Raw genomic sequence first — 12,047 nt, 5'->3', positions numbered from 1 at the left:
CTCATATCTGGTGGGCAAGTTCAAACATGAGCAAAGCTCTAACCCAATGGGATGGGTATCTCATCACATCATTGCTCAAAAGCAAAAAGAGACATACGAACAACGAAACAAACATTGCTTCCTCCAAAATAATACACAAAAATTCTCTACTCATGCATTCTTGGCTTTGGAATGCAAACATATATGTTGCTCCGAAAGTAATGCCTCCTACTTATTTCCAAGGAAACTATAACAAAGAGCACAATAATACTATCTGATAAAGAAAATTCTCCACTACAAAACACTATTTTTCAACACAGTCACCACCACTAGCTATACATTTTTGCCAGAGATGAATGAGAACCTGCATGCCACGCTCATAAAAATCTGCACCAGTGGAGATGACCCACTGTTACTGCTGTCACTGCTGAAATGCACCACTCACTGTGCTCACATCCACTGTGTGGTCTCCATAAACGTTCAGCAAGTGGTGATGAATGTCAATGGGTGCCATTTTTAACTTGTGGAGGAACTCAGTGACACACCTTTGCTTCATGCACACTTCTATGTCAGACACCATTCTGTCAGACTGTCCCTTCTGCTGCCATTTTTCCCCTAGCAACAACATGTAATGGAATATTGGTGAGAAGCTTCAACCTCTACTGCCATAGCACCAACATCTGCTTCTGACATTGTGGGCCAATATAATAAAATAGCAGGCATTGCTGTTAGAGCAGCCATCATACAAACTTTCTGGTTCAGACTTCACAAAAAGTTTCTGATGCAGTTCACAGTCTGAAGTTTCACTCAGGTTTGACACAGGCGCAAAAGTAAGCAGCCTTTCAATCATGCGAGGAAACAGAACCGGTGCCATCGGCTGCTACCTTGTTTTCATACCTTAGAGGAGGTTAAGTGAAGGAAATCTCTAGTTTGGTGTCAAACATTTGTGAATGGCATAACCAGCAGTCCAAGGCTGTATATGGACATGAAGTCTCATAAAAGGAAACTGAAAACCAATTTCAGAGCTCTGAATCAGACTCTCAAGCTATCTCAAAACTCTGAATTATATCTAAACCAGTTTTGGGTGTCAGAAAATTCACACTTCTCTCAGAATTTTATTGATCTAACAGGAAGATATACCAAGACTTCAGACTCACTGAAGTCTAGACTCAGTTTTATATCACCATGAGTACGACGCTTTACTCAGTCTTACCACTTCTTCATCATTATGCACACTATGAAGCTAAGAGGGCTTGAAAATGGCTTAGTATAACCAATAAAAGAAATACTGCCTTATGCTCCCATTCTTTATGAGATGGAGTCAACTTTTATAAGAACTTACTTTTGACACAGCAAATTTCTTTACAGCTGTCTTCCACCTTCCCTCCAACCCTACAAAGCAGTAACATTAAATACAGAGGGATACAGAACTCCAATCTTACTGTTGAGTTACTTGGTATGTTTGCACATGCTACACAGATTTTGTGTTAATTATTTGCTGAGAAGCTATATAGAGACTTCTTCACTAGTATAAAAAGAAAAAAGAAAATATATTTTCTGCTCCCCAAATGGCTACAACCTGTATTTTATGTCACATGATTTCTGTCTCTACTGAAATCTTGATGTTGGTTTTAATACTAAAAAGTCATTCCTTGATCCTAATTCATATTATTTAATTATATAGAATCACAGAATCAGCTAGGTTGGAAAAGACCTATAAGATCATCCATGGGTTGGTTGTTTGTTAAACAAGATAAACTTACGCAGTAGCTGCAAGGGGTCACAGGAGTTTGAGAAGAATATTAAGGCTCAAGAACTTATGATAATCAGAAATAGATTAAGAAAGTGTACACAATAGTTCAAAGGCTTTAAGCTGCTATTAGAAAACATGTGAGTCTGTCAAACATCAGAAACTCCCCCAGGATTAAAGACGGTCAGTGTTTCCAAATGATCTTGGGGAGTTATCAAACTGTTCTTGTTCTCTTCCTGGATACACACACAACTTCCCCCATAGATCCCTGTGCTGTAATCTGACAATCTATTTAAGATGTGCTTTATAAGCAGCATTCTGAGGCAACTGAAAGCATTTAAACCAGGACAAGTAATCTTTGAAATCGCTCTGTTCTGAGATGAAACAAACAGATAAAACCCATGCTTTTCTTCCTGAGTTTTCACACTTAAAATGCCTTTACATCTATTAAAAAAAAAAAAAAAACAAACCCATGAAAAAGCAGTCAGTGAAGAGGGCTCAACAAACAAGTAGATCTCATTCATTTGGTGTTTGCTATAATCTCACAAACTTCAGTACCCAACCAGTTAGCTCTGTATTGCTGAAGCCTTAACTTGCAGTGAACATTTTATCTCCATTTTGCTGGAGGAAGCAGAGGAGTTCACCAGTTTCAGTCCAGTCTAAGTGTTTCTCAGCTAATGCTTCAAAACACAACTTTTGTTCCTCCTCTAATATAGGAAGTAATTTATTATTTTCCTGCTGTTTCATTCCCACGATTTTCATAGAAGAAAATCCTACACTAACTGCGAGTTAAATATTTCAAAAATTTTTTCAGCAGCAAGTATGTGCTTTATGATTTTGAACAACCACCTTATCTGCATTGCAAATTTGTACAGAAAGAAGCGCTTTCATACAACCTCCTCTTTAACCGATCAAAAAAGACGGCGGCAATATTTCCTTTCTCCCTAGCGAAGTACTTCGGTACCCCCAGCTCATCGATTTGTAAACCTGCGAGCACCCGCTGCGTTTCCGCAGGCCGCCGGCTCACGCACAGTACTGGCCCTCGGTACCCGCAGCGTTCCACCTGCCCACGCGGCCGGACAGGGGAGCACCCCGCTCCTCCGGGCGCCCGGGGGCACGGCCGCCCATCAGCTCTCGCACAAACCCAGCTCGTCGTTCTCCGCCCCAGAGGAAAACGCCGTCCCAGCAGCCGCCTGTTTGATCACTCCCGTTCTGGCTCGGCTTCCCGGAGGCCGGCTGCAGCTCCACTCCCGGCCGGGCGGTCTCCCTCCGGGCCCGCAGGACGGCCGGGGCGAGGGAGCGGCCAGGGCTCCTGCAGTAACCGCCCGCGGCGTTCTCGAAGGGCCCAGGGTTTCGCCCTGCCGCGGTGGAAGCCGGCGCGAACACTTGCGCCAGCTTGCCCCGAAGAAGAGCGGATCGCGATAACTAAAGTAAAGGTGACTCAACCTCAGCCTTCTGAGCGCCTTATCGCTCACTTGTCGGCAAGTACAGACGGCGCCCTACACCCTGGCCGCGGACCTTGGTTCCTGGGTTCCGCGGCTGCTGCCCTCACCCCAGCGCATAGCCCGACCCCGGGCGCCACTCACCTGCGCGGCGCTGCCCGAGCCCGGCCGTGCGCGGCGTGCGGGAGCCCGGCAGCGCGGCGGCCGCGGGTACTGTGAGCGGCACGGGCGGTGATTTACGACGCCCCGCCTCTCGGAGAGCTGCTGGGGCACACACCCGAGTACACGCAGTGACCTCTTGCTGCTCCTTTTTCATGGCCTTAAGAACTTGGCTTCCGTAATTTCTTCTCCCAAATTAGCACTGCAAAGCTAGAATTAAGTTTCCGAAATTCACCCTGCTCACGGACAATTCAGAGTACATTGCTCACATGCCATTCACCAGTTACTTACATCAGCAGACTTCCCCCTCATCCCGCCATGTTACAAGCAGTTATCTGGGCAACAGGTTGGCGGAACAGAACAAACGCTCAAACACTGTAAAAGCATCGGGTGCGAACAGACCAGCTGAAGGCAGCAAACTCACCACTCTCTCCTTCCTGAAAACCAGAAATGCTGAGCTAGTTCCCTCTCCGCTACCAAGAACAGCACAGTCTGACACTGCATCCAGCCAGCCATCCCACTCCCCCCTGCATTTTTAACATCACCTCTGAGGTACACATTCAAGCCTTCCATCTCCTCTCCCCAGATAATCCCATTTATTGCCTGTTTCAATCCAGCCATGGCCTGAGCACAGCTGGCATGCTACTGTTAACCTTAGACTTCCCTGCGACAAATTGTATTGCTTCCTGGAGCCCAACTAAAGTGCCTGATACAGAAGCTAGACTCCTTTGCCTTGCCGTCCGTCGCTGTGAGCCAGCCAGCAAGAACCACCCTTAGCTGCCAAGACCTTGCATTTATGCAATTTGTTGAGCTCTTTACTTTAAAGCCAGAGGCCTTACAATGACTGGTTGGGAATGCATTCTTGCTCTCTTCAAATATCTGAAAGGTGATTGCAGTGAGAGCGGGGCTGGTCTCTTCTTACTCGTGACAGGTGATGAGACAAAGGGAAATGGCCTCAAGTTGTGCCAGGGGAGGTTTATGCTGGATATCAGGAAAAAATTCTTTACAGAAAGGGTTGTTAAGCACTGGAACAGGCTCCCCAGGGAGGTGGTTGAGTCACCATCCCTGAAAGTGTTTAAAAACTGTTTGGATGTGGTGCTCAGGGACATGATTTAGCGGTGGGTTGTTATAGTTAGGGTAGTATGGTTAGGTTGCGGTTGGACTTGATGATCTTTAAGATCTTTTCCAACCTGAGCAATTCTATGATTCTATAATTTTTGGCATTTAATAGCTGATTACAGTGATTCAGAATAGATTCTTGAAACACAGAACTCATAAGGAAAAACTGCTTCAACAACAGAAGAAGATAAATATTCAATAACTTTGATAATACTTTCCTTCTTAAGCCAACATTTTGGAAACATCTTCGCAGCCAACCTATTGGCATTAACATTTCAGAAGCAAATATGCATCTGGCTAACTAAGCATCTTATTGATTTTGACATTAAATCTTTGATTCCTACTGGCTGTACAATTCCTCTGTTTTGGGAGATCCCTTGCGTGCATTTTCTTCATTTCACTCTTAAGTCAAATCCTTTCACTCTCTTCCCCCATCTTTACCAGGACTAGCTTTTATAAGTTTCTTATAAAGTATCCACTTCAGGGGCTGATCGCATGATATTACTGAAGTTGTGGTCCCTAAGCTATCTAAATAATTAGGATCATTAAGGAGGAGATGATTCATCTCCTAGGACCTGTGTATTATCAAAGCAGTCGTCCAAAATAAAGGGAAACTCTGATATTCTCAGTCCAAACAAGTTAATCTATATCCAGTGGTGACAACAGCAGGATTAAACTGCTAAACACAGTGGTGACTTCCCATAGGTGACATCTCTGGATATTTGGTAGAACTGGGATATCTACCTCTTTCTTATTTGTCTTCATGCAGTGGCCAGAATACTGCATTTTGCAACCTGAACTATCTAAAATATCTTACAGAAAACTGAGACTTAAACAAAAGGAACAATTCAAGACAGAAAGAGCACTGTACCTTCCTTTGAAGTATAGCTGGATCTTCATGAATGCTTAGCTCATCGAGACAAGATTGTTTAGTCCTCATATATGTTGCAGAAGTACATATTGGGAGAGGAAATTTCTTGGAAAAGTCTGAAAATTTTCATGAATATGAACAAAATAAAGCTCAAATAAGATAGTTTAATATAAGAGAGAGAAAAAAAAAAGAAAAAAGAGAGAGCTCCAACATCTGCAGGGGAAGAAGAAGGAGATAAAATAGAAGAACAGAAAATTATTAAACTTATCCAACACATTGATGTAAAGGAAGTTCAGGGTGGCACTTCTGACTGGTTCTCCCCTACCCACAGCAAGCTCACTTTGGTTCCCCTAAGGAAGGAGGAACCATTCCTCCTGCTCCATCAATATGATCTCTGTTGGTACTGCCACACATCTTTTCCAGTAATTATTTCCATAACAGTTAAGTTCAGGTAAAAAGTAAAAGACATCTGTTTCCCAAAGGGTTAATTCACTGTTGATAGGACATAACCTGCCACTTGCGGCATGCAGATGGACACAGACTTCTACACTTACCCATCTCTCCCCAGAGTACAGAATATTCTAACATTATACAGACACTGAACAAAGCCTTGAAGTTACAATCTGACAGCATGCTGCAATGGTAACTTCTGTCACTGCTAGCTGTGCAAAAATCAGGTAAGCGCCCAAGAACAGATGAAGAGATATAGCATAAATATTTCAGAAACTGTCAGTTTCCAGAATGTCATGCCACAAATAATAATCCATGGAGATTTTCCATACGATATTTCAGCACGACCTTTCTTCAAAATAAAACTGGAGAAGGGAGGGGAAGAGCAGGGGTAAGTAAATTAATCAAAACAAAAAAGACTGTAACCCCGTCCTGAACTAAAAAATGTCTTGCTATGGCCTGTTCAAGGAAACCAAAATTATGGCAAAAAACAAAAAGAGAAGTTGAGGCATCTGGATTACACTTCTAGTATTGGGAGCCACATACTTTCTGTATGACATATACTTACATTTTTGTAACACACATCACAGTGGTAAATATTTTCACAGGAAAGACCATATAATACTTCATCAGTTCATCAAATGGAAGATGCTACCTACATAAGCACACCTTAGTACTTTCCTCAGTGCATAAAGGAAAAGGTCTTGTATCTGCCACATGTTCCACAGTTCGGTAAAAAATATCTAAACTCACACAAACAATTCAGATCAGTTACCACGTAAAATGGTCTCCACTGATGACACTAAAAACTCCAGGAAATTTTCGGGCAGTGCCATTACATAAGAAGTAATGTCATGGTTCATTGCCATGTTTTATGAATGAGACTTAGAAAAGAAGTAGCAATTTCCTTAGTAACATGACTGAGTGCTCAGTAATGGAACTGGTAGCCGGGCAGCCCTGCATAAACTGTGATTACTCTTGCATGAGTCATTACATCCTTTTCCTAAGAGTTGACTTTGCCTTCAAATCAAACTGAAAACTGTTTGGTGCCTTCACATACAACACTTTACACAATATGTCCTTGTACGTATTTTAAAGAAAAATTGTCTGAAACCTGTAAGAATGAAGAATTCACAGGACTGCCTATGCTAGACGCATTATGTTACTGTGAGTTAGTACAGTAAGCTACTGAGAGTGAATTAAAAGCAAACTACATTAGAGCCCTTTTTGCCATTTTTGGCGCTTTCACACTGTATTAAATCTTATTCAGAAATGGTTTTATTGAGATGTGGTCTGAAGTTTGAAAGCACTAGTGCCCTGAAACAATTACAGCACCTCTGCCAAGCCCTCCCTATCAGTATTCTGACCTGTCATAGCCCTTACTCATCTATTTATCTACACAGCATCACGTTGTCTGCTTATCACCTTGCTGCAAACTTTTAGTGGTGAATCACTGGTACTTCATGATATCAGATAGGGGAGGCTGAGAAAACAGTGGCGTGCAGACCATTGCTGGCTACATATCACACACAGATGTGGCCACGTATGGTCACCCTTCTGCTTTCTGAAGGAGTATGTATATTTTCACCCAATGAAAAGACACCAATATGAATATAAACAAGTAAGTGAGGAGAAACGTAACTGACACCTAAGACGATCCCAAGAGCTGTGCTGTTTTAAGTTGCTTACCTTAATTGTGCTAGGAGTTGAGTGCTTGCTGGTTCACAAGAGATCATTTTCAAAACATGCTTGGCTCACAGTTAGAAAACAAGATGATGCAATGAAACAAGAGGATTCACTGGAACTTTTCAGTTTAACCTTAAACATCAGCATTACAGTCCTAAAATATCTGAGAAGAAATCTATCTGCTCTAAAAGTACTGTTGATCAGCTGTAATGAAAGAATCCAGAAGTAACTATAGAAGATGGGTACAGGGGATGCGCAGATTGCTCACATTATAGATTTCTTAATAAACAAAAGCTAAAGCAAGTTTCTACTCTAGATTTGTCTTAGAAGATAAATGAACCAAACAAGAAAAATGCTACATGCCCTCCACTCCTACAGATGCCACATGGAAAAAATAATGCTCAGCATAACTGTGGGCCAGGAAATCGAGTTAATTTGCTGGTGATTTTTAAATTATTGGAAGATGTATCAAGCCAGACTAGAATGACAGTACCAACTGAAAAATCCTTCAGTACTTGAAGTCTTGTGAAATTTAGACAATATTTAGGTTGAAAACTGAGCTATTGCAATAGTGCTTTCTAAGGCTTGCCCTGGATGCCAATTGAAATGGCCAATTTTAGCCAGCAGCTCTGCAGACCTCACTGAGAGAGTTACCAACATCCAATTTTGCTGTTTGGTCTGTCTTAGGCCTGGAGATATGAGGTTTTTCTGAAACTTCAGAGAGCTATCTGTAATGAGTTACAGTCAAGAAGCCTTGCAATCTCTAGCCTCAGAATACTTTGCAAACTATCAGCTCCATAGCCGATCATCCTGGACATAACGCTGTAGTAAAAACAGGGAGAGTATGAGGAGGTACAAAAATCTGAGCTCATTCAGTGACCAACTGGAGCATGAGCGTGCTCTGGCTTGTTAGAGTTTCTGGCTACAGCACATTTAATTTTTGCAGACCTAGAAGAATGCAAACTAGGTTCATGTAATGCCAGATGTTTGGTCCTCAATCACTACTGGATAAAAACTTCAGTTCTGACATATCAGTATTTTCCAGTAGGAACTGGTTTACCATTAGACACCTCTAAACCGCAGCTCGAGAAAGTGAGTCTTAAGTCAGAAAGAAGTTGAAATTTTTGGAAAGATTTTCACTGTAGCTATAGTAAGTTTTCAGAGCTACCCACTGCTGAATTCCACGTGCCATGAGTCAGCTAATTTCAGCCACTCTCAGAAGCAAAAGAAGTAAAATACAGCCCTTGTCAGAGAAAATAAAAATTGAAATAGTATCATCTTCAACAACTACCAAGTAGTAAATTCATTCTACACTACAAAAATAAATTATTGCACATATTCTGGGACAATAACATGTTCACCAGCACCTCTTCCAACCTTCAATTTGGTATTGAAAATCATGCCAAACAACTTGTGCTGGTACAGATTAGACAGACTTGTTTCAGAAGTCTGAAGTACACATACACAGTTAAAACTGCACTTAAACCATTTGTTGTTGTTGACTACTTTTGGCAAATGACATACTGAACTGGAAGAAAGTATCAGAAAAAAGCTATATGAGGTTTTATGGGTTCCTTTTTATCAGGGTGTCTATTTTCCTTTTTCCTTCTAGCACTGAAAAAGCTATTACTGTGGAGCTAAGACTTCCTTGTGTGCTTCTATTTTTTTCATGTTTCTGTAAAAAGTCTCAAATACAAGAGAGTTAATAACATCTCTGCATGTGACAAACGTTGAGTTTTGGTTGTTCCCCCCCCACACTTAAGCACATAACTGATGTAGAAAAAAAAAAAAAGCATAAATAGAAGGCTAGAAAGCAGGCATAAAATTTGGAACTTTCAGTGGATTAAATAATATGGTCAGAGGTTTATAACTTTGTAATAGCTTCTGTATTTCTGAGCTCCTTAAACAGAAATGGCAAAAACTTGCAAATCTTTCAGTGAGGGGGAAATAGACCACACAGGTAGCAATACCACCTCTATTACACAGATGAAAGTTTTCAAAGCAGCCTCCTCTCCATCTATTGGCAGAGCTACCAAAATACTTTAGCACTAGTCTGGAATCTGCCAGGCTCACACCACATACCACTGCTACAAAGCACTCTGGTTGTGTTTGCACTGTTTCAAATAGAAGTAAAAAGGTCAGAATGAGCAAAAGGGTTTTTATCTGAGTGACAAAAGGCAAGATATCTGTAAACTAGTTATGGCTTTAATCTAATTATTTTGGTCTTCTGAAAAAAAATAACGAGCGACTCTCAGATATTTTATGATGTTTTTGAATACATACTGTTCTCTATTTATACTGTCCCCAGCACAAGTAAGAATCTGCACTGCTACTTGTTTTCCTTCTTAACAGTACACATCCTAGGTCTCCCTCTCATTCATGATATCTAAGATCCACATGGCAAGAAATCACTTCATGTTTAATTTTACACAATTGCAGCAGGGCAAGAAATACAATATATGCAGAAACAGTTATTTAAAAATCTAAATCAAAAATATCTTTTCCCTACCAAAAATTGGAAGTTATTGAGTGTAAATTACATTTATTCTAATTCACACTTTGCATACTATTTTATACTCACCCACAGTAAATTATGTCAATGCCTATATTTTATTTAAATACAATAAGGCTGGCCTTCTTCATATGACAAATTAAATTACTAAATTTCTAAATACATACCTATGAAAAGTGCCATCTGTTTGTTGAAGAAAATCAATATAGGTATAAGACAAAAAGGAAAGATTATTTATACCATTGGCCTCTCAAAGGAAAACTCTCTAAGATGTTAAGGAAATCATACTGAGCCATAAGATGCTATTAATCAGAATCCAGGTCAGTAAGAAGAGATACTGGAAAAAAAACAACAAAGTTCTAGCTCTTAGAATGCTTCGTAAATAACTTCTTGTCACTTTGCTATTTTAATATATGTTTCCACTTGTAACACAACCAATGTACCGAAATGTACACCATGAATACTTATGAATGACATTTTAGAAGTAAAAAATAAAAACTAAAAAAAAAAAAAAACAAAAAAAACCAAACACCTGAAGTAATTCTATATTTAAATCCACAGAGATGAAGGAACCAAGAAATACCTTTCATCCCTGACAAAATCCAAGGTGTTTTTTGATGAAGCTATCTCCAGAAAAGGTAATGTTATTTCCTGGCTTATTTACAATGCTAAACAAACTACAGAAACGTGCTATATGACAACTGAGAACATTCCTATAAGCACAGACAGAAGTATCGTCTATAGTTTGTAATATCTGGGAGTGCTACCCACATTTTGGGTACGTCTTGATTCTATATTAGGACAAGCCAAAGCAAGCAGCAGGCCCCACCCTTTGACTCTACAATTTCTCTGGAACAGAAAACAAAGGTACATCTCAAAAGAGTAACAACCTGCTATGAACACAGAAATACATGCCAGCCTAGACAGCAGGACACCATGGTCCAGAACATGCTGTAGAGCACATCAAAACCTAAGTCAAGACAAAGACAAAAAGTCTGTGGAAAGAACATTTGCAGCTCTCAGCACTCATACTTTGTTACTTCAGTTTTGTTAGGTTCTCAAAGTATTCTAAAAAAGCATCATTATGGGTTCGTGTGCTCCCTTGTGTTTCATTTTCTACTTTGCCGCCATCAGCTACAGGAAACTGGACTTGAGTATAACTATCAGTTTGACTTGGTACACAAGTCATTTTTGTGCTCTTCCATTTATGTAACAGCGTTAGGAACTAGGTACATAACTAGTAACATTTTTGCACTTAGGAAGTCCGCAAAAACTGGAAGAATCTTTCCACTTGTGTACTTCGGTTTTCAAGAAAATAAAATACAGTGATAAGCCCCAAGCAAAGATTTGAGATCATCATGATTTAGAAAAGAGAAAACACTTTCTTGACATTTGGAAGGCTGTACTTAAAAGAAGAGATGTAATGTTCCAGGAAAACTGCAGATGTAGCTCTACAATCAACAAAAAGGATATAGACATCTACCTAAGGTAATTCAAATTCAGAGTGGACTGAATTATTGCCTGAATTTTTCTGCCTTTTTCTAATATCTAGAGGGAGCACAGGGTGACTTGACTCCCAGTGCAGTGCCCTTGGCTGTGGTTTCACTGTAAGAAGCAGGGCTGTTTCAGCAACCAGGGCTCAGCTCTCCTTTTTTCCTCTTTGGCCATCCATATCCGTATGAGCATTCTTTCAGCTGAATGGTGCATTGGGTTGGTGACTTGATCTGGATGAACAAGGTGAAAAAAGTTGTTTTTCTGACAGACAAATTTCTTAATTGTGTTCAACACACAGCTGCAGCATAGTTTTTACTGACAACTAAAGGAATGACAGAAATGGGAAAAAGCAGATAAAGAAAAGCTGAAGAGGGCACCAACTGCTTAGTTTGGCCTTTTGGAATCCCAGCTTCAGTCAAGGTCAGGAATCAATGGCAGAGCAGCCTTGCAGCTTCTAATACAGATAAAGAATACCACAGCCCAAGTACTCAAAGCACCGATCCACTCTAAAATTCATTCTGGACTGAAGTGGCTTAACAAGTTTGAATGGTTATTTTTGTACTAATTAACTATTGCCACTCATGT

General features: G+C 40.5%; 1 protein-coding gene across 3 annotated transcripts in view; it reads right to left on the bottom strand.

Moving 5' to 3' along the window:
• The window catches only part of BCAR3 (breast cancer anti-estrogen resistance 3), a 94,203-nt gene that overhangs the window by 53,140 nt on the left and 29,016 nt on the right, over positions 1 to 12,047 (bottom strand). The window contains exon 1 of one of the 3 annotated variants that reach the window (XM_021404789.1): positions 3,316 to 3,502. The exons of 1 other annotated variant lie outside the window; for it this stretch is intronic. In XM_021404789.1, the coding sequence (XP_021260464.1) occupies positions 3,316 to 3,487 (172 nt within the window). In that variant the 5' untranslated portion in view covers positions 3,488 to 3,502. Of the gene's footprint in view, positions 1 to 2,873; positions 3,063 to 3,315; positions 3,503 to 12,047 lie in introns of those variants that run through there. One more of the 3 variants, XM_021404792.1, reaches the window with a different exon arrangement.

Source organism: Numida meleagris, chromosome 7 (assembly GCF_002078875.1).
Source record: "Numida meleagris isolate 19003 breed g44 Domestic line chromosome 7, NumMel1.0, whole genome shotgun sequence".
In the NCBI taxonomy this organism is placed as follows: domain Eukaryota; kingdom Metazoa; phylum Chordata; class Aves; order Galliformes; family Numididae; genus Numida; species Numida meleagris.
This window is presented reverse-complemented; position numbering and strand designations above follow the sequence as displayed.